The 22500-nt window shown below is 43.8% G+C and overlaps 1 protein-coding gene and 1 long non-coding RNA gene across 3 annotated transcripts in view; both read left to right on the top strand.

Annotated features, from left to right (window-relative positions):
* The window catches only part of LOC138983548 (uncharacterized), a 74436-nt gene extending 52958 nt beyond the window's left edge, over positions 1 to 21478 (top strand). For both annotated transcript variants that reach the window (XM_070356815.1, XM_070356814.1), the window contains exons 2-3: positions 14388 to 14482; positions 21206 to 21478. In XM_070356815.1, coding sequence (XP_070212916.1) covers positions 14416 to 14482; positions 21206 to 21432 — 294 coding nt within the window. In that variant the 5' untranslated portion in view covers positions 14388 to 14415 and the 3' untranslated portion in view covers positions 21433 to 21478. The remainder of the gene's footprint in view (positions 1 to 14387; positions 14483 to 21205) is intronic.
* The window catches only part of LOC138983563 (uncharacterized), a 285239-nt gene that overhangs the window by 201908 nt on the left and 60831 nt on the right, over positions 1 to 22500 (top strand). The gene's annotated exons all lie outside the window — the stretch shown is intronic.

Consider the following 22500-nt stretch of genomic DNA (forward strand, 5'->3'; position numbering starts at 1 on the left):
CCGAAAGGCACTTATACATAGATTTCTCATTTAAAAGGCACTCAAACATTTTATTTACCCCCCCCCCCCCCCCCCCCCCAGGAGCTGCGTAAAATGGTCTGAAAGCTAGGCAAAAGACCAAAGGGAAACCGACGGCTTCCTACAACGACAAACATCAGTATTCGACATTAATGTGAGCAAAGAGCTGGGGTCGTTTTACTGATATAGAAACCATGGAATACTTTAAACACAAAAGATTTAAAAAATGGTAGAAGGCTAAACATTGTATTAATGTAGAAAATGAAAGAAAGAGAGAGGGGAGAGACAGAAAGAGAGAGGAAGAGGAAGAGACATGAAGAGAGAGGGGAAGGGGAGAAAGAGAGAGAGAGAGAGAGAGAGAGAGAGCGAGAGAGAGAGAGAGAGAGAGAGAGAGGTAGAGAGAGAGAGAAAGACAGAGAGACAGAGAAAGACAGAGAGAGAGACAGAGACAGAGGGAAAGACAGAGAGAGAGACAGAGACAGATAAAGACATACACACAGAGAGACAGAGACAGAGAAAGAAAGAGAGACAGAGACAGAGACAGAGAAAGACACAGAGCGAGAGACAGAGACAGAGAGAGACAGAGAGAGAGAGAGAGAGAGAGAGAGAGACAGAGAGAGAGAGAGAGAGAGAGATGCAGGGTTAACTAGGTAATCGGGTGCATGGATGAGGTCTTGGTAGATGGAATATTGGATGGGGGGGGTGGGGGTTTACTGTCGGAATCTGGGTCAAGAAGCAACAAAGCTGTGTCGACTGCCCTGCCAATCACGAAGGTGTGATGCCGCACAGGTGTGAATCCACATTCTCACACCTGAACGATTTGCTGTAACTCTACGTGCTGAGGCTGTTAGCACCCGTTCCTAAGTGGTAGCAATACTTCTGTCCATAATGATTTTACAAGGTTAAAAATTGTGTTTTGCACTTTTTGTTGTGTGGATGCAGTGTATGTCAAAATGGGTGTGTTTGTCTGTAAGTCTATCTATGTGAATGTTTAATCTCGCGTGCCTTTGTCCGTGCATGCTGTTTTATGTCTGTGTGAGAACGCACGTGCCTAGCTGGGCGTGTGTGTTTGAAAAAGGGAGGGGGGGCGTGTGCATGTATGCGTGTGCTCTTATGTTATATGTAGAGGTTACATGCCGAGTCTCAGTGATTATTAAAAATAATGGTCGAAGTTAGCGGATCATGAAAAATGCGAGCTTCAGCGAGCTTTTTCATGACCGCGAACTGAGACCATTATTTTTAATAATCACTGAGACGAGGTGTGTAACCTCGATCTTTATTCCCCCTTTCTTCAGTTATTAAAAAAACAAACATGAGTTTTTGTGCGAAAGTTTGATCGAATCCGAATCACTCAACCAGTCAACCTGCGCAGGCGATCGATTAATGCGCGGTTGTATAGTTCCGTGCAAATCATTCCATTCTGTTAACACTTCTTTTCAGTTTCCCTGTTTTAGACTAAAATCAAGTACACAGATATGCTGTTATTCTGCTGTGGCGGTAAAGGCAGAAATTGTGTGTTCTGTTTATGTTTTAGTATCGCTAAGTAAATGTTCTTTCGTCAAATGGGACTAGCAGACGAACTTTTGCACCCGTGTTCCAACGTTAATTACTGTATGAAGTTCAGTTTTCTGGGGAAAATAGTGTATGAAACCGCTTTATGTTGTTTAAATTGATGAGATGTGTGCATTTGGTTGCGTGTGATCTGTTTATAAAATGAAATATTGTTGAAAACTGACCGTCGGATTGCAGTCAGTGTTGTCGAAAAAACTGCGTTAAAAGAAGGGGAACTACTCTTGTCGCCAGAGTATGAGTTACTTGCCTTGGGAATTTGCTTGTGATGAACGGTTTGTGCACGGCAGATCTAGATTCAGAAAACAACCGAACTCATGGATTTTATATGGAGGTTCATGTGTTCAGGCCTGTAGTTGTTAATTTAAATGCGGTATGTTTGTATTGTTTGCTCCAGAGATGTATACTTCGTACGTATAGAGCGTTCGGAACTTTTCAGTCGCAAAAGTAGTACCGAAACAGAACAGCTTCTCAACCCATTGCACTATCGAGGATTCAGGCTGTTGCTGGCTCGTTATTTGTTTGGTTGCTGGGTCATTATCGAAAAATAACTAGCTCTACAAGTTTACAGAGGTAAAGAAGCAGAGGGGGGAATAAGAAGTCTTATATCGCGCGCGTATCTCCAGACTCGGACTCAAGGCGCAGGGATCTATTTATGGCGTGTGAGATGGAATTATATACACAATACATCACGCATTCACATCGACCAGCAGATCGCAGCCATTTCGGCGCATATCCTACTTTTCACGGCCTATTATTCCAAGTCACACGGGTATTTTGGTGGAAATTTTTTATCTATGCCTATACAATTTTGCCAGGAAAGACCCTTTTGTCAATCGTGGGATCTTTAACGCGCACACCCCAATGTAGTGTACACGAAGGGACCTCGGTTTTTCGTCTCATCCGAAAGACTAGCACTTGAACCCACCACCTAGGTTAGGAAAGGGGGGAGAAAATTGCTAACGCCCTGACCCAGGGTCGAACTCGCAATCTCTCGCTTCCGAGCGCAAGTGCGTTACCACTCGGCCACCCAGTCCTTATGAGTGTGAACGCGCGCTCAGTGACACGTGTGCGTGTCTGTATGCCTATCCGTCCGAATGCCTGTCTGCCTGTCCGTCCGCATGCTAGATTATCAGAATGTGTAAATGTGTTGCGTGCTTTTCGCCCCACCCCCCGCCCCCTCCCCCATCCTGTTTTACGTTATTGCTGCAATTATAAAATACAGTAAGTTTAAAGTTAAAAGAAAGCCCGAATGAAGCTTAAATTCGTTCCTCCAACCTTATCCAACTTTATTGTTTCAGTTGTTCCGAATCAGCACAAATGGTATCTGAATTCTTGAGGGGCAAAACCTCCGCATTGCAATAAAGTGTTCATGCTTTAGCACAGTTGCCCATAAATGGATAGCGACAACGTTAGTGTGTTTGGCAAGAATGCGCTGCAGGCAAATGTAAGACTGACAGGGGTCGATTCTGCGGCACCTGTTTCTCAGCCTGCAAAACGAAAGCAGAAATTTGAGACAGGTATTTGTTCTTGAAATCTGGGTCTGTTTTTCCTGTTCGTCTCTACCCGTCAATATGTTATCTTATTTAGATGATGTCAATTATGAAATACTTTCTTTACAGAAGAAGTTCTCTCTCTCTCTCTGTCTCTCTCTCTGTCTCTCTGTCTCTCTGTCTCTCTCCCTCTCTCTCACTCTTTGTCTCCCTCTCTGTCTCCCTCTCTGTTTCTCTCTGTCTGTCTGTCTGTCTGTCTGTCTGTCTGTCTCTCTCTCTCTCTCTCTCTCTCTTCTCGCTCGCTCTCTTTCTCTCACTCTTTGTCTCTCTCTCTCTCTCTCTCTCTTTCTCTCTCTCTCTTTCTCTCTGTCTGTCTGTCTCTCTCTCTCTTTACTCGCTCGCTCCCTCGTTCTGTGTCTGTCTCTCTGTCTCTGTCTCTGTCTCTCTCTGTCTCTCTCTGTCTCTCTCTCTCTCTCTCTCTCTCTCTCTCTCTCTCTCCCTCTCTCTCTCTCTCATGCGACTGTGTTTGTCTACGTGCGTGCATGTACTTGGGCGCGAACGCGTGTTTTATTTTGTGCGAGAGTGCTTGTATATGAGTTCTCTTGTTCTGCGCATAACGAAACACCCACACGGACATCTGCAGAACCTATCGTGGAATCTTCAGTTCTTGCTTCAGACATCAACACGATCACACAATCATCATCTCGGCAAAAACGTCTTCACTAATCGTCTTTGTTAAAGCCATCGCCCGTCCTTTTTGTAGCCTACTCAATTCTGAAGACTGAAATTGGAAACAACTGTAAGTTTTTAAGTTATCATGCTGTTAGCGCCCCCATGTAGTTGTTCCTAGGCGACGCTTCGCTACATTTCTTCTGGATGTTGTTATGATGCTTCTCTGGGGGAAGCATTCTACGCTTGCTTTCGTTGTGTATACATTGTGAAGTTACGGTAAGTGCGACTTGAACAGGTGATCATATTACGCACAAATCTGACTTGGCCATGAACAATGTCTTAAGTAGACAGATCAAAACAAACACGCACACACACTGTGACAAGACTGCAGCAACATAAAAAGGAAACTAACATATTCAAGAGAGAGAGGGAAAGAGAAGAGAGACAGACGGACAGACAGACAGGCAGCCAGACAGACAGACAGACAGACAGACAGACAGACAGACAGACAAACAGACAAGACGAATAGACATAAAGACAGACAGAGAGATAGGGCGAGACAGACTGGGAGAGAGATAGAGAGAGTGAGAGACATAGACACAGAGAAATCAAATCAAATCAAATCAAATCAAATTTTATTTTACGAGGGTTGTGGCATAAGCAATATAAACGAGCTTCTTTTCAACCAGCCCTCGCCCAGAGAGAGACTATTCTAATCTTAGAAAGAGCGAGAGAGACAGAAATTGAGAGAGAAAAAGAGATCGAGAAGAAACAAGGAAAGGATGTGACATAGACATGCTTCAAAGGACGAAGAGATGTTGAAAGCAGATTGAGATGCGCTTTAAAGTGGATCAGAAACGTCCTCCACCCTTAAGAAAAGAAAATCAAAAGCAATCCACCACGGTGGCGTGGTCTTTAAGGTGAGCAGCTTCAAACCACAACAAGCCGTCAACACGTATTTCTGGCGTTTGAAGCGTGTTTGTGCAGACACTTGAGCGTTAAATTAATGCACGTGATAATTTGCAAAAGTGCTAATTTCTTCATGACCCATTGCGGTCAGCAGTTACCGTAGGCGAGCAGCATTTGTGACTCTGAAACCGGCTAGCAAGATTGTAGAAACAGAACGATAATACCAAAAACAACGACAACCTTATTTTGTATGTTGTTATTACACCCCCGGTATAGGGGTGTGTATAGGTTTCGGTCGATGTGTTTGTTTGTTTGTTTGTTTGTGTGTTTGTGTTCGCATATAGATCTCAAGAATGAACTGACCGATCGTCACCAAACTTGGTGAACAGGTTCTATACATTCCTGAGACGGTCCTTACAAAAATTGGGACCAGTCAAACACACGGTTAGGGAGTTATTGGTGGATTAAAATTATACAAGGACTTATAGAGGGACATCTTAATGGTCAAAGGGAAATAACCATTCTCACTCAGTCACTGCCACCAACTGAGAAGGTTATTTCCCTTTGACGGGGGTGTTTTTCCTACCTCGTAGGAATTTCTTGTTTACTTATGTTTTGGCGGGGACATTTTTATTTGATAATGAGCAGTTCAGATGATCTGCTATTGTCTAACCGCCTGAAATCATAATCGCTTCTTGCGTTAATTTCAGAGTCCGTTCACAAAGATTTAACCGATCTTAATAAACGCATTGTAGCCACCCGTGTGACATCTCAGACAGTACATGCACACTTTGTTACGTTGCTCCTTATTCTATGAGTGTGTGTGTGTGCTGCAACTCCCACATGTAGACACTCGTGTTTTGCACGACACAGCTTTTGCATGACTTGCGGTTTTCTCTCGCCATTTACGCAGTCATACTTCGTTTTAGTGGATGAATAATGAGTATTTTCGTATTACTGTAACCCACCGAACTTCGACATGAATGATAAAATCTTTTCCGTGCGCACTTGGTCTTGTGCTTGCGGCTAAACACGAAGGAGGATAGGGAACTAGCGGGTCGGCACATGAGAGGAATATTGGAGAATCACCACTTTTATACCACCAGGCGCAGCTTGGTTTCGAACCCCTAAGCTTCCACGTGGAAGGCCAACGTCTTAACCGCTAGGCTATTGGGCCCATCGGTAAACTATGCACACACACACACAAATGCGCACGTTTTGATAGCACTTCTGTCTCTGACGTCATCCATCAAGGTTTATGTTCACGTCTTGGGTTTAAAGTCTGGCGTGTTCAAAGCGACAGCTGGGGAAAGCGTTGGGAATAAACCCCACAACCTCCGCAGCTTAATCTCCCTGAAATGGATACGGGTTAGGCAACAGAAAGAAGCGCACGATGTTCAGAGGTGCAGACAGTTCGCGTAGTGAAAATAAAGCAGAAAGCGGTAGGGACTACACCCAGAAAATTATGACACCTTTTTGCATCTGGTCAGCCTTCGTTTTGGGCACTTTTAAAGGTTGACGCCAACTGTGAATTGGTTGAATTGCAGGGTAGATCATGCGCAGTATCTGTGCAGAAGTGATATATATGTTACAGTAAATTCATCAAACCAGTCAATTTGTAAATTCACTCCGTAAATTTACCAATTTACTGAAAAATTCAGGAAATTTACAAATTTACTCAGTTTGACACCCAGGAAATTTACAAATTTACTGGTTTGATGAATTTACTGTAACATATACATGACTATGTGACATGACCATGCTTGCAAGCAACGCATAATTTTGTTTTGAATTAAAGTCACGTCTTTGGACAGGTTCAATTATTTGTGTCGAATAATTCCATTGACCATACTTGTGTACAAAATCATTATTGATTATGTTCAAGTCATGTGCACGGAATCATTATTTTGATGGACGTCGAAAACCAAAATTGCCACTGGAAACTCCATTTCCCAAGGAGAACAATAATAACGGCCTTTTTATGTTGATGCTTCTTCTTCTTCTTCTTCTTCTTCTTCTGCGTTCGTGGGCTGTACGTGGGAACGTACACTCGTGTTTTCTTGCACGAGTGGAATTGTACGTGTATGACACTTTTTTTACCCCGCCATTTAGGCAGCCATACGCCGTTTTCGGAGGAAGCATGCTGGGTATTTTCGTGTTTCTGTAACCCACCGAACTCTGACATGGATTACAGGATCTTTTTCGTGCGCACTTGGTCTTGTGCTTGCGTGTACACACGGGGGTGTTCGGACACCGAGGAGAGTCTGCACACAAAGTTGACTCTGAGAAATAAATCTCTCGCCGAACGTGGGGACGAACTCACGCTGGCAGCGGCCAACTGGATACAAATCCAGCGCGCTACCGACTGAGCTACATCCCCGCCCATGTTGATGCGAAAGTAATGAGTTTTCCATGCGGAACATGTTTCGCAGATTGTTTCTGTACCTGCTGTATTTTCATTTTATGTTGTTTTTGTTTCCTTCGTATGACCATTTTCCCAGAATCCAAATCTGTTTATGAAAACGTACGGTCAGTCGATGCTTGTCTGTGAATAACGGCACGTGATATTCGTGGCAAGCAAAACGCCAAGGAAAGCAGCTGACATAACAGGTAGAGGAGACACTGTAAGTCAATCATACACAAGGCGCATCCATTGGCACGACACGAAATCATTTACCAGGTCATCTGACGTCTCGACAACTGACAGTGTGCAGTGGTTTTTGGCCCTTTTTTTCTTCTTTTTTTTTCTTCTTTTTTTGGGGGAGGGGTTGAAGCCGGCAGTTTACCTAAGTAGTAAGCTTTAAATGAAAAACGAAGAATCTCTGGCATGACGCTAGAAGCTGGAAGATTTTGACAAATAAGTTTATGATATTTTTATTTAAGCAGCGGTTTATTCGTCAGTCTGTATTGACAATTCCTTGATTCATGAATACCTTGAAAACTCTGTTTTAATACGCTGCATTTACAGACTCCCTCTGTGTTAAGACGGGATTGTCTCTGAGCTCAGGTTCTGTGTTCACAGTGTCACTAAATTGACGATGTTAAAGTCTACCTCTCTGTTAAAACTTATATTTTTTCTGGAAATCTTAAAATCTAGGTACTTGTACCACTGTTTCTGAGCGTCCTCCTTACACACATCCCTGGACGATGGTTTTGGGGAATATGTCATGGCGATCTAGTAGCGTGTCTAAACCAGGTTACGTTTTGTTCTGTAACTGTTGTAGGGAGAAGTTCTTACAGGTCCACCAAGATGTTTACCTAGCGTTGTAAGAGTTTGTTGGTCTTGTGATCGTGGTCCTTGATCGTTTGTTTGTTTGTTTGTTTAACGCCCAGTCCACCACGAAGGGTGATATCAGGGCGGTGCTGCTTTGACATTTAACGTGCGCCCCACACAAGACAGAAGTCGCAGCACAGGCTTCATGTCTCACCTAGTCACATTATTCTGACACCGGACCAACCAGTCCTAGCACTAACCCCATAATGCCAGACGCCAGGCGGAGCAGCCACTAGATTGCCAATTTTAAAGTCTTAGGTATGACCCGGCCGGGGTTCGAACCCACGACCTCCCGCTCACTGGGCGGACGCCTTACCACTAGGCCACCGTGTTACGGTCCCTGATCGTTAAAAATCACTTGCTCAAGAACTTACTAAAAACAACTTTACTCGAAAACCTGCCCAAGTCGCTCGCTCGAAAACTTGCTCAAGTCGCCTGCTCGAAAACTTGCTCAAGTTGCTTGCTCGAAAACCTAGCTGCCCAAGTCGCTTGCTCGAAAAAATGCTCAGGTCGCTTGCTCGAAAACCTGCTCAAGTCGCTTGTTCGAAAACCTCGCTTGCTTAAAAACCTGCTCAAGTCGCTTGCTCGAAAACTTGCCCAAGTCGCTAGCTCGAAAACTTGCCCAAACCGCTTTCTTGAGACCTTGCTAAAACCTCTTGTTCTAGAACTTGGTCAAACCGCATGCTCGAGATGTTGCTCAAGCTGCTTTGCTTGAGAACGGATTGCTCAGACTGTACTGTGCCCTGTAGTTTGATCAGTATTTTCACACACACACATAAAAAGAGGGAGGGTGAGATAGAGAGAGGCATAGAGAGAGACCAAAGCTAAGCAGACCGAGCTCATGTCTGTTTGAAGACACGTTATTTTCTGGTTTTCTCAGACAGCAGAGGGGCAAGGTTGGCGGATAAGAGAAGAGGAGTGGGGAATGGGGAAGGATGAGAGGCGGGGAAAAGGTAGACGGAAGGGGAAGACAGCTCTCTATTTCGAGCAAGACGCCATGTGCCAACATTTGTCGGGAAACGGAGGGGAAGCAAGCAAGAGGAACCGAAAACCACGCACAGAGGAAATACGACAAGAGGAAAGAGAACGCGTGCGCAAAACGGATGACTAAGCCAAACGTTGTTGTACGAAAGATATATTCACAAATAAAGTAAGGAATCAAATATAGGAAGGAAGGAAGGAAGGAATAAAGGAAGGAAGGAAAGCTGAAGGAAAGAACCGATCGTGACAGCAAAATGACTAAAAACTTACTAAAAGTTACACGAAGAAAGGGGATAGCTTGATTTTGATTCTTAACGCTTTGTATTACAACTCTCACACAAACAGAAAAACAAACAGACAAACGAAAAACAAACAAACAAACAAAAAAGCCAAACAAACAAACAAACAAGCAAGCAAACAAACAAACAAACAAACAAACAAACAAACAAGAGTCTTGCGCAAGACTTTCTCAAATTCAACGTGTATTGAACATTTCACTTTTTAATCAGCAGTTTTTTGTTATGTTTATGTTTGTTTGTTTTTTTGCAATCTTTACGATGGCACCTCTTGCCTCACTTTACCTCTCGAACTATATTTCCCCCGTCTTCTAACACTTCCCCGGCCCACACCATGAAGAAATAAGGTAAAACAAGAAATTCCTTCGAGGTAGGAAAAACACCCCCGTTGGTCAAAGGGAAATAACCATTCTCACTGCCACCAACTGAGAAGGTTATTTCCCTTTGACCATTAATATGTCACTCTATAAGTCCTTGTAGAATCTTAATCCAGCAATCGTGTGTTTGACTGGTCCCAATTTTTGTAAGGACCGTCTCAGGAATGTATAGAACCTGTTCACCAAGTTTGGTGACGATCGGTCCGTTCATTCTTGAGATCTATATGCGAACACAAACACACAAACACACAAACACATCGAGCGAAACCTATACACACCCCTATACCGGGGGTGTAAAAACTGGGCTAACTCAGTGTGGGATGTTTCCAGCACTAGTTCAGTACGACCACGGGGCGTGTCTACCTGCTTGTCTGCAGAAAATATCACCTGCCTTACCAGCAAAAGACGCAACCTTCACCGACTTTTTTTGTTAACCTTTTTTTTTTTTTTTTGTTACTTTGTTTTATTTTGTGTCTCCTCCTTCTTCGCCCGTGTTTTTGTTTTCCTTGGGTTCGTCTTCAGGCTTTTTCTGTACCGCCCTACTTCTTCATTTCTTGACAGAGATCTGTCGTTAAAATGTAACTGCCAGTCAGTTCTTCATGTTCCAGAAGACATTCCGTCGTTAAAACGTTACTGCCATTTGGGTTTTGGGCTTCTTCTGTTTCAAACATTTTTTGCAACATCTGCTGTTAAGACTTGGACGAGTTGCTTAAAGGCATATGTACGCGCTCCCGTGTTTACAAAGTGTAGTTTGCCCATAATCGATGTCAAACGCACCATAAGACCATATAATGACGATATGTCACCATGCGCGGACCATAATACATGCATTACAGCTTGTTCTAGCCTCTGAAAAAGTGAGGATGTCAACAAAGCCGCGGTGTTAGCTCCCTTGCATCAACGTTACATGTGTTGCCAAATCTATAAATAGGACGATCCAGATCAAAATGAAAATTAACATATCTCAACATTGAAGGGGTCCTAGACCACAATATTTTGCAGGGAACTTAATTTAGCATGTCTCCAGCTGTTGGTAAAGCAATTAGCGTGTATAGTCATCGAGTACATATGCCTTTAACACTACAGCTCGACTGGCGTTCAACGGAATTTAGGAACGAAGGTGTGCTTTGGAAAGAGTTGGGTGTTTACTTCACGCAGAATGCATTACTAATGTGGAAGTTGACAGTATCTCATTGACCTTTTTGTTATATTTAGTCAAGTTTTGACTAAATATTTTAACATCGAGGGGGAATCGAAACGAGGGTCGTGGTGTATGTGCGTCTGTCTGTGTGTGTGTGTGTGTGTGTAGAGCGATTCAGACTAAACTACTGGACCGATCTTTATGAAATTTGACATGAGAGTTCCTGGGTATGAAATCCCCGAACGTTTTTTTCATTTTTTTGATAAATGTCTTTGATGACGTCATATCCGGCTTTTCGTGAAAGTTGAGGCGGCACTGTCACGCCCTCATTTTTCAACCAAATTGGTTGAAATTTTGGTCAAGTAATCTTCGACGAAGCCCGGGGTTCGGTATTGCATTTCAGCTTGGTGGCTAAAAAATTAATTAATGACTTTGGTCATTAAAAATCTGAAAATTGTAAAAAAAAATAAAAATTTATAAAACGATCCAAATTCACGTTTATCTTATTCTCCATCATTTGCTGATTCCAAAAACATATAAATATGTTATATTCGGATTAAAAACAAGCTCTGAAAATTAAATATATAAAAATTATTATCAAATTTTTTTTTTCGAAATCAATTCAAAAACACTTTCATCTTATTCCTTGTCGGTTCCTGATTCCAAAAATATATAGATATGATATGTTTGGATTAAAAACACGCTCAGAAAGTTAAAACGAAGAGAGGTACAGAAAAGCGTGCTATCCTTCTTAGCGCAACGAATACCCCGCTCTTCTTGTCAATTCCACGGGCACTGCGTTTGCCACGGGCGGTGGAGTGACGATGCTACGAGTATACGGTCTTGCTGCGTTGCGTTGCGTTCAGTTTCATTCTGTGAGTTCGACAGCTACTTGACTAAATATTGTATTTTCGCCTTACGCGACTTGTTAATACTTATAGACGACACTTCACTGTTTCCGAATGCATAATTAAAGGATTCCATTGTACTTTAAAACAAAGTTTGCAGTTATTTGAGGGAGGGGGCTGGAGGGATGTAAGGGGGCACACATTTTTCATTTCATTTTCATTTTCATGACTTTATTGTCCCATCGCTGGGAAATTCGGGTCGCTTCCTCCCAGTGGAAAGCTAGCAGCAACGGAGTCGCACTACCCAGGTCTGTGCGTGTTTAGGTGTAATCTGCCACCTGCACTTCTGGCAGAGTGACCAAGGTCTTTTACGTGACACAGGGGTGGGACATGTATACCATCTCTGAGTCTGCACATAAAGTTGACCCGTGTCCGTCCCGGCCCGAATTCGAACCTGCGACCTTCCGATCACAAGTCCAGTGCTCTACCATCTGAGCTACCGGGCACATCAATAACATTTGTGTTGTAATTTAGTTTTGTTTATCAAAATAGTGGAACAACAAACAGTCTGCCTTTAAAGGGGTGACGTGTAAGTCAACAAACATCAAACAGATCACTGGCAAGTGTTATACCGTATTTTCAGAGTTGGAGCTTGAGGAAAATAGAAGCAGTGTTCGGCTTTGTTCCTTATATCATTCCGTCGTCTATTCTGAGACAACACACCAGGAGATCGTCTTTTTCGGCTCGGGCCGGGGATGCTTTCGATAATTCTACACATCTACCCTAGGGTTGGGAACTCGAGTGTCGTGTGCTGCTAAAAGTTAAGAGCTTTATTGATGTATAATCGTGCGTCTCTCACGCTGTTGTGTTGACAGCAAATCCTACCCTTCACTCAAGAAGGCCTTCCGCCCTGAGAATGTCTAGACCGCATTCTGCGCATGCCCGGAAGTCTGACGCATGCGCAACGACCGATGGAATCAGATGATGGCCACATGGGGGAGGGTGGGGGCAAAATGTCAGCAAGGTACAAAAGAGATCAAAGCTTTTTTCACCTAGAATACTATATCTCTCTTTCTCTCCCTTTATCTCCCTTTCTCTCTCTCTCTCTCTCTCTCTCTCTCTCTCTCTCTCTCTCTCTCTCTCTCTCTCTCTCTCTCTCTCTCTCTCTCTCTCTCTCCCCCCCACCCTCCCTCTCTCTCTTTCGCTTTCTCTCTCTCTCGGTTTCTTTTTGTCTCTCTCTTTCTCTCTTTCCCTCTCTTTGTCTCTCGCTCTCTCTTTCTCTCTCCCTCTCTCTCTATATCCCTCGCTCTCTCTCTCTCCCTCCTTCCCCCTCTCTCTCTTTCTCCTTCCCTCTCTCTCTCTCTCTCTATCTCTCTGTCTCTGTCTCTCTCCTTCCCTCTCTCTATCTCTCCTTCCCTCTCTCCGTCTCTCTCTTTCTCCCTCCCTCTCTCTCTCTGTCTCTGTCTCTGATTCCCTCTCTCCGTCTCTCTCTCTCTCTCTCTCTTTCTCTCTCTCTCCCTCTCTCTCTCTCTCATCCCTCTTCTCTTTCTCTCTCTTTCTCTCTCTCTCTCTCTCTCTCTCTCTCCTTCTCTCTCTCTCTCTGTCTCTCTCTCTTTCTCTCTCTCTCTCTAATTCCCTCTCTCCGTCTCTCTCTCTCCTTCCCTCTCTCCGTCTCTCTCTCTCTCCTCCCCTCTCTCTCTCCTCCCCTCTCTCTCTCTCTCTCCCTCTCCTCCCCTCTCTCTCTCTCTCTCATCCCCCTCTCTCTCTCTCTCTCTCTCTCTCTCTCTCTCTCTCTCCTCCCCTCTCTCTCTCTCTCTATTTCTCTCTCTCTCCTCCCCTCTCTCTCTCTCTCTCTCTCTCTCTCATCCCCCCCCTCTCTCTCTCTCTCTCTCTCTCTCTCTCTCTCTCTCTCTCTCTCTGCCAAAAGTACATCACGGCCCCACACCAATCACCTGCCCGCACCCTCCCCGGTCATGTCATGTTCGTACCTGGTCTTATGTACACGGGATCCACGCCAGCTCAGCGGATTGTCTGGCAAACATTCAACAACCTGTACATCATTTGTGTTCCCCTTCGGTACAAGTGTCTCTGACTGGCCCCCATACTTCTCAAGGCTGTGAGTCGATATATGTGACCCTCCACCACGGAATGAGTCGCATGTCACCTTTGCATGATTTCATATTTTTTACATATTCATAAAGAGTTTTTTATGCTCTATCCAGTAGTGAAAACCGTTTTAGAAAAGAGCGAAAACTTTTCGAGTTACAAGCCTGAGACTAAGCTGACCCTCACACTGTTACCAGACATCCCCGAGACTTATATTAAGCCTATAGCGCAGAACCGCGCGAGGTGACATGCGACTCATTCCGTGGTGGAGGGTCACATATTTCCTCACATAAATCACTTAAAACTAATATATGCTAAAGACACCTTACATCCCAGGACAGTCTATCGTTGGTAAAATCAGATCTCTAAAATAAAATTACAAATAAAATCCGTAATTGCTAAAGAGGCTGTCCATTCTATTACGTCTGAAATCGATTGATCCATAAATGTAATTTGTATGTTTGACCAAAATATGACATTTGACACAGATCTCGATAGTCATTGCTGGCGCGGTCTCGGAGGATCACTGTGTTGTGTCCCATTATTACATATCTTTTGTGTTGTGTTTATTGTAATTTGTTTCAAATTCATGTAACCCTAGGTTTAAAAAAATATATTGACTTGACTTGACTTGACTTGACTGTCTCGACCTATGTAAAATGACATTATTGCTAACTCTGTTGTGTGTTTGTGTGTGTTACAGGTGCTGATCTAGACAACAGACACAAAGCATGGCAGACTTGATGGAAAGCTTAGACCAGTCCAAGTGGCAGAAAGTTGACGTCTCCAAGAAACAAGGTCTGTTCTTTAAACACAAAACCTTCACGATGCACGACACCGATACATGCACAGCCTGGCGCCGACCTTACGAGTCATTTACTACTGCTAATAATTATGTGACCCTCCACCACGAAATGAGTTGCATGTCACCTCGCGCGGTTCTGCGCCAGGCTTAATGTAAGTCCGGGGAGTGTCTGGTAACAGTGTGATGGTCACCTTAGTCACAGGCTTATAACTCAAACAGTTTTCGCTATTTTCTAAAACGGTTTTCACCACTGGATAGAGCATAAAAAAACTCGTTAGGAAAATGTAAAAATATGAACATCATGCAAAGGTGACGTCATGCGACTCATTCCGTGGTGGAGGGTCACATATGGTGAAGTCACCGAGACCAGAGCTAAGCTCGAACTTCTTTTAAAACACCTAGCTTCCCCAGTAAACCCTCATGTGAACCAACACAGATATACGTCCCGGTTTGTACATGGGTTCCTTTAAACAGTATTTTATTCATAAACAGACACATGATAATATAACAACATCATTAAGAAGGAGCACAACAAGTTTAAAACTTATGGTAAGTGCTCACATAAACATTCCTGAAATTTCATGGCGGATTATGATCAATGCGACACATTTTTTGAAAAAAGAGATGAGACCAAAAAAAAAATAAAAAATTTAAAAAAAAAAAAAACAATTTAAAAAAAATTTTAAAAAAAGGAAAAAAAAGAAAAGGAAAAAAACAGCAAGGAAAACTTAGTTTGAAGTATCGAACACATTATACATGGGATGAGACCATCCCACCGCTTGGACACATACCACAACTTAACAGCCTGCCTACCGCAACACGGTGGCCTAGAGGTAAGGCGTCCGCCCCGTGATCGGGAGGTCGTGGGTTCGAATCCCGGCCGGGTCATACCTAAGACTTTAACATTGGCAATCTAGTGGCTGCTCCGCCTGGCGTCTGGCATTATGGGGTTAGTGCTAGGACTTGTTGGTCCGGTGTCAGAATAATGTGACTGGGTGAGACATGAAGCCTGTGCTGCGACTTCTGTCTTGTGTGTGGCGCACGTTAAATGTCAAAGCAGCACCGCCCTGATATCACCCTTCGTGGTGGACTGGGCGTTAAGCAAACAAACAAACAAACAAACAGCCTGCCTACACTCTGTGTAAAGTGGGAATTCGGGGATGCGTATATTTCCGTATTGACATTTACTTCAGTCTGCAAAATTTAAGACAACATAAAGAGTCCCCTTGGCCTTGCATACATTGGAAGCATTTATGGTTTCTTGCTTTTTACAGTGGTCATTGTGGTTATGTTGAGCCTAATTTCATTTTGATTGGACATTCGCAATTTTCATTCCTGTTTGAGTAAATACATATTTATGTGCAGGTGCATGTACGTGCGTGCGTGTGTGTGTGTGTGTGTGTGTGTGTGTGTGTGTGTGTGTGTGTGTGTGTGTGTGTGTGTGTGTGTGTGTGTGTGTGTGTGTGTGTGGTTTTTTGTGTGTGTATGTGTGTGTGTGTGTGTGTTTGAGAGGGAAAGAAAAAGAGAGGGTGAGAAAGAGAGAAATAAAGAGAGACAGAGACAGAGAGAGACAGGGAGAGAAAGAGGGGAGGGAGACAGACAGACAGACAGAGACATTGACAGAGACAAAGAGAGAGAGAAAAGAAAGCTAGAGAGAGACTGAGAGCGTGTGAGAGATAGAGTATCCATATATGTCTGTCGGTGTCTGTCTGATAGTCTGTCTGTGCCCTGTCAGTGTGTGTGCGCACATGTTTATTTGAAGCGTTTTGTGAAAGGACAAGCGGGGTGCTGTTTTAAGTAAACAATCCTGGAGAAAAAAAATTAAACAATGGGAGAGGTATTTGGAGAATTTTGAAAGTGTTTGGAACCTGAAAGACTTCAGAGAGAAACACACGTTGCTTCCATAGTTTACCTTACTTAAAGATACTGTCGTCCCCGTGTAAGCTATCATGTGCATCAACACAGATCTGTTCATGATTTCACATGGAATTAGAAGGGCAGCACTAGCCAGGTTCTTAAGACGTTGGGCTTTCGAAGGTTCGGGGTTCGAATCCCGGTTGCGTCAAGCCTGATGGTGTAAGGGTGGAGATTTTTCCGATCTCCAAGGTCAACTTATGTGCAGACCTGCTAGCATACCACAAACATGGATTGTGACTGCTTAAATGGCAGGGGGGGGGGGGGGGGCAGGGGCATACATGTAAAAGCCCTCTCGTGCAAAAGATGAGAGTGCGTGGGAGTTCCAGCCAACAAAGGCAGAAGAAGAAGCCACGAAAATAGAGTCTCCTTGCACCTAGACGCGTGACACCATTGTTCAGCCTGAATTAATTTCGCAGATTGATATAGGTGTCATTCAATCAATCATTCATACAGATTCCTCTTCTGCACAGAACTCAGCAAGGTTGTTGATGTTTTGGAATGATAAATGTTTATGGTGACGGATGCTTTCACTGGCGCGAAGGCTTCAACAGATCTACGGTGTTTTGCATAATTGTGACCCTCCACCACGAAATATGTCGCATGTCACCTTTGCATGATTTTCATAGTTTTTACATTTTCCAAAAGAGTGTTTTATGCTCTATCCAGTGGTGAAAACCGTTTTAGATAAGAGCGAAAACTGTTTGAGTTATAAACCTGTAACTAAGGTGACCCTCACACTGTTACCAGACACTCCCCGGACTTATATTAAGCCTAGCGCAGAACCGCGCGAGGTGACATGCGACTCATTTCGTGGTGGAGGGTCACACTGGGAGAAATGTAGTTAACCATCCACAAATACACTGAAGCAACGCAACAGGTATTTTGAGAGTTTTGAAAGTGTTTGGAATGTAGGTGACGTCAAAGGAGAAAAAACAATTGGCCCCAGCATACATTTCACCCACCAGACATATTTCTTTTTCTGCAAGGTTTTTCTTCCTGCTTTAAAGGCATACTCCTTCGCGTATAAACGATTCGGCTCACCATCACAGATCTGGGGCCGGTTTCATGGACTCGCTGTGGTCACACTTACAGTCGGACCACCGCTTCGACACCAAACTGCGGTTTTCTGAACGCTGTGCTGGTGGTACTGTAATCGGTCAATTCCCCGAGCGAAGAGGCACAGTCGGCCGACAGAAATATTTTTCATGAAACGCTGAACTACTCCACTTCACTTGTTCAACTGCAGTCAACCGACTGTGTTGCTTGGCCCATGAAACCTGCCCCTGTGCCCTGTTTTTTACAGGCAAGAATAGGCGAGATTGGCGAGTGGGGCGAGGAAATACCGTTTCTTGGGCACATCTCGCCGCGAGTGACGCTAGAATTCTCGCCTCGAACGCTAGGTAGCTTTGGGCTTGCTCGCTTGGCGAGAAGACATGGCGCCACGCAGCTGCCCATCCGATTGGCTGTCCATGGTTTTTTTACCGACCAGTGCAGACGACCTTTTCGGAATCAACCAATGGTGTTTAATTCTTGCGTATAGCTAGCCATTAAACCGTTTCATAGACAATCTCGCCTCCTAGCTTCGCGAGCAACTAGCCGAAAGAATATCTCACCTGAAAGAAACACGCGTCTGGCCAGGCTGTTACGTTGGACAGAAGACCATCCCCCCACTTGGACACACACCTAAAGGCGACAGTCTGGTCGTTTTTTATGCAGATAGTGAACTTTTAATGAAGCAATTTCTTTAAAAACAAATCCATAAACAAAGAGACTGCCAACGTTCCAAAATTAAGAATCAAAAAAACAAGAAAGGTAAGTTGTTGGAACGTTGTTATGGACAAAAATACGTTACAATCACAAATATATCGACCCAACGGTCTTTTAAGTGAACAGACAAACAAATAGTCACAAAAAGCTTAGCTTGATGGAATCAGTTTTCGCCCACTCGCCAGGAAGCCGAGCGAATGAAAGAAATGAACTTCCTGGCGAGTGGGCGAAACCTTAAAAGACCGTTGGGTCGATATATTTGTGAAAGTAACGTATTTTTGTCAATAACAACGTTAAAACAACTTACCTTTCTTGGTTTTGTTTTAATTTTTTTTTCAATTTAAACATTGAATGTTTAAGAATTCAATTCATTACAAATACAATTCGGCCCAGTAAGGAGCCAGAATAGTGATTATGGGATTTTGTCTAAGTGGTGGGATGGTCTTATCTCCTGTAAATGCCTGGCTATATCTGTGAGAGGGAGCAGAACTGATTTCACGGGAAACAATGTGTGCTCTCTAGATCTTGAAATTGTTCTATACTCAAACCTTGTTTCCTAGCTTCTGCTTGCATGCTAAACCTGGTTTCTAGTGATGCGGCAATCAACACAGGAAGATCAGACCATTCTTACTTCCGATGCTTTTTACACATTAACAACAAAGAAGTCCTCCGCGTTGAACCAACACGAAATCCTCTCAATCTAGCTCTGTGTCCTTTAGTTCGCAGGCTACACAGACTTCCAAGTGATGAGGCAACATAAGAAGCTCAGTTAATTCATCGAAATAGTAATGAAATCCCCCAATCAGACACTCTGTCCATTATGCTTTTGTTTGTTTGTTTGTTTGCTTAACGCCCAGCCGACCACGAAGGGCCATATCAGGGCGGTGCTGCTTTGACATTTAACGTGCGCCACACACAAGACAGAAGTCGCAGCACAGGCTTCATGTCTCACCCAGTCACATTATTCTGACACCGGACCAACCAGTCCTAGCACTAACCCCATAATGCCAGACGCCAGGCGGAGCAGCCACTAGATTGCCAATGTTAAAGTCTTAGGTATGACCCGGCCGGGGTTCGAACCCACGACCTCCCGATCACGGGGCGGACGCCTTACCACTAGGCCAACCGTGCCGGTCCCATTATGCTTGCCGGCTACACGGACATGTCATGTGATGCAGCAACACGTGAAGCTCGGTCCATACTTATGCTCAATCCTTCAGTTCAACACTCAACCCTTCCGTTCTAAATTCAACGCTTACATTCTACACTCAACCCTTCCGTTCAATGCTCAACCCTTCCGTTCTGTACTCAACCCTTCCGTTCAATACTCAACCCTTCAGTTCTACACTCAATCCTTCAGTTCTATACTCAACCCTTCAGTTCTACACTCAACCCTTCAGTTCTACACTCAACCCTTCCGTTCTCTACTCAACCCTTCCGTTCTACACTCAACCCTTCAGTTCTACACTCCACCCTTCCGTTCTACACTCAACCCTTCCGTTCTACACTCAACCCTTCCGTTCTATACTCAACCCTTCCATTCTACACTCAACCCTTCCGTTCTACACTCAACCCTTCAGTTCTATACTCAACCCTTCCGTTCTACACTCAACCCTTCCGTTCTACACTCCACCCTTCCGTTCTACACTCAACCCTTCCGTTCTATACTCAACCCTTCAGTTCAATACTCCACCCTTCCGTTCTACACTCAACCCTTCCGTTCTATACTCAACCCTTCAGTTCTACACTCAACCCTTCAGTTCTACACTCCACCCTTCAGTTCTACACTCAACCCTTCCGTTCTCTACTCAACCCTTCCGTTCTACACTCAACCCTTCAGTTCTACACTCAACCCTTCCGTTCTACACTCAACCCTTCCGTTCTATACTCAACCCTTCCATTCTACACTCAACCCTTCCGTTCTACACTCAACCCTTCAGTTCTACACTCCACCCTTCCGTTCTATACTCAACCCTTCAGTTCTACACTCAACCCTTCCGTTCTACACTCAACCCTTCCGTTCTATACTCAACCCTTCCATTCTACACTCAACCCTTCCGTTCTACACTCAACCCTTCAGTTCTATACTCAACCCTTCAGTTCTACACTCAACCCTTCAGTTCTACACTCAACCCTTCAGTTCAACACTCAACCCTTCCGTTCTATACTCAACCCTTCCGTTCTACACTCCACCCTTCCGTTCTACACTCAACCCTTCAGTTCAACACTCAATCCTTCCGTTTTACACTCAACCCTTCCGTTCTATACTCAACCCTTCAGTTCAACACTCAATCCTTCCGTTTTACACTCAACCCTTCCGTTTTACACTCAACCCTTCCGTTCTACACTCAACCCTTCCGTTCTATACTCCAACCTTGCGTTCCATACTCAAACGTTCCGTTCTCTACTCAACCCTTCCATTCTACACTCAACCCTTCCGTTCTACACTCAACCCTTCAGTTCTTGACTCAACCCTTCAGTTCTACACTCAACCCTTACATTCTACACTCAAACCTTGCGTTCCATACTCAAACGTTCCGTTCTCTACTCAACCCTTACATTCTACACTCAAACCTTGCGTTCAACACTCAACCCTTCCGGTCTACACTCAACCATTCCGTTCTATACTCAACCCTTACAATCTACACTCAAACCTTGCGTTCCATACTCAAACGATTCGTTCTCTACTCAACCCTTACATTCTACACTCAAACCTTGCGTTCAACACTCAACCCTTCCGGTCTACACTCAACCATTCCGTTCTACACTCAACCCTTCCGTTCTATACTCAACCCTTCCGTTCTACACTCAACCCTTACATTCTACACTCAAACCTTGCGTTCCATACTCAAACGTTCCGTTCTCTACTCAACCCTTACATTCTACACTCAAACCTTGCGTTCAACACTCAACCCTTCCGGTCTACACTCAACCATTCCGTTCTATACTCAACCCTTACAATCTACACTCAAACCTTGCGTTCCATACTCAAACGTTCCGTTCTATTGTCAAATCGTGTGTTCCTCTTCCAGCAGGTTACACGGAGTTCCAGGTTATGCGACAACACAAGAAGCTGAGCCCCACGTCGTACCGCTACGTCATCCAGACGGACGCTGACGAGGACCCCAAGGGGGTTGTGGTAGAGTTCACTGAGAAGGAAAAGGACCCCCTCAAGGACATCGGCACCGCGGAACTCTTGTTGAAGGAGGGCCAGGTCGTCGGCATTGACCTTGACGGCGACTGCTGTGAACTCAAGTGATGACGATGATTGTCTGACAACTTGAGTCTTTTTTTTTCTTTTTTTTTAAGAAATGATGAGAATTTGTTTCTTGTCTGGGGTTTCTGCCTTTTCTGAGTTGCTCCTTTAACTTTTTTTCTTTTTGAATTTTACTTGTTATTGAGTTTTAAGTACAGGGGGTTTGGCTCGGGTAAATGTGTTTAAGGGTTCAAGGAGTGTGTATTTTTAAAGGCTCACTGTCCTTGTTTGGCGTTCAGGCACTTTAAAAAATTGAATCGACTTGTAATGTAAAATATCAAAAGTGAAACAAGACAACTGCCGACCTTCCGGAATCCATGGACTTAATAGATATAATTCTATCTAACGTTATAATATATTAGCAAAGACAAAACGATCATTTGACTGGTCTTTCGATTTGAAAATAATCACTGCTTTTGGCTCAGATGATGTGCGTCATTATCTTCTTGGATTGCGCTTTTAGAAAGCAGCTTTATACTTTTGAATTCATAATGTGTAGAAGACAAAGGGGAGCGTACAACAACGATCTTGGGAGAAAGGGGGAGGGGGGGGGGCGGTATATGTCAATGAAGCCGACACTATTCGATGGTTGAAGATAGTGTGTGTTGTTTTCGTCAATTCGGCTTGACATGGTCAGACGATAACAAACATGAATATAAATATGATTCACTTTTCACGTTAAAAAAAACCAAAACCAAGACCAATACAAAGAACAACAAGTCGCGTAAGGCGAAAATACAATATTTAGTCAAGTAGCTGTCGAACTCACAGAATGAAACTGAACGCAATGCAACGCAGCAAGACCGTATACTCGTGGTCCACCGCTCACGGCATAGGCAGTGAAATTGACAAGAAGAGCGGGGTAGTGGTTACGCTATGCTGCATAGCACGCTTTTCTGTACCTCTCTTCGTTTTAACTTTCTGAGCGTGTTTTTAATCCAAACATATCATATCTATATATTTTTGGAATCAGGAACCGACAAGGAATAAGATGAAAGTGTTTTTAAATTGATTTCGAAAAAAAAAATTTGATAATAATTTTTATATATTTAATTTTCAGAGCTTGTTTTT

The sequence above is a fragment of the Littorina saxatilis genome, linkage group LG13 (assembly GCF_037325665.1).
Source record: "Littorina saxatilis isolate snail1 linkage group LG13, US_GU_Lsax_2.0, whole genome shotgun sequence".
Taxonomy (NCBI): Eukaryota; Metazoa; Mollusca; class Gastropoda; order Littorinimorpha; family Littorinidae; genus Littorina; species Littorina saxatilis.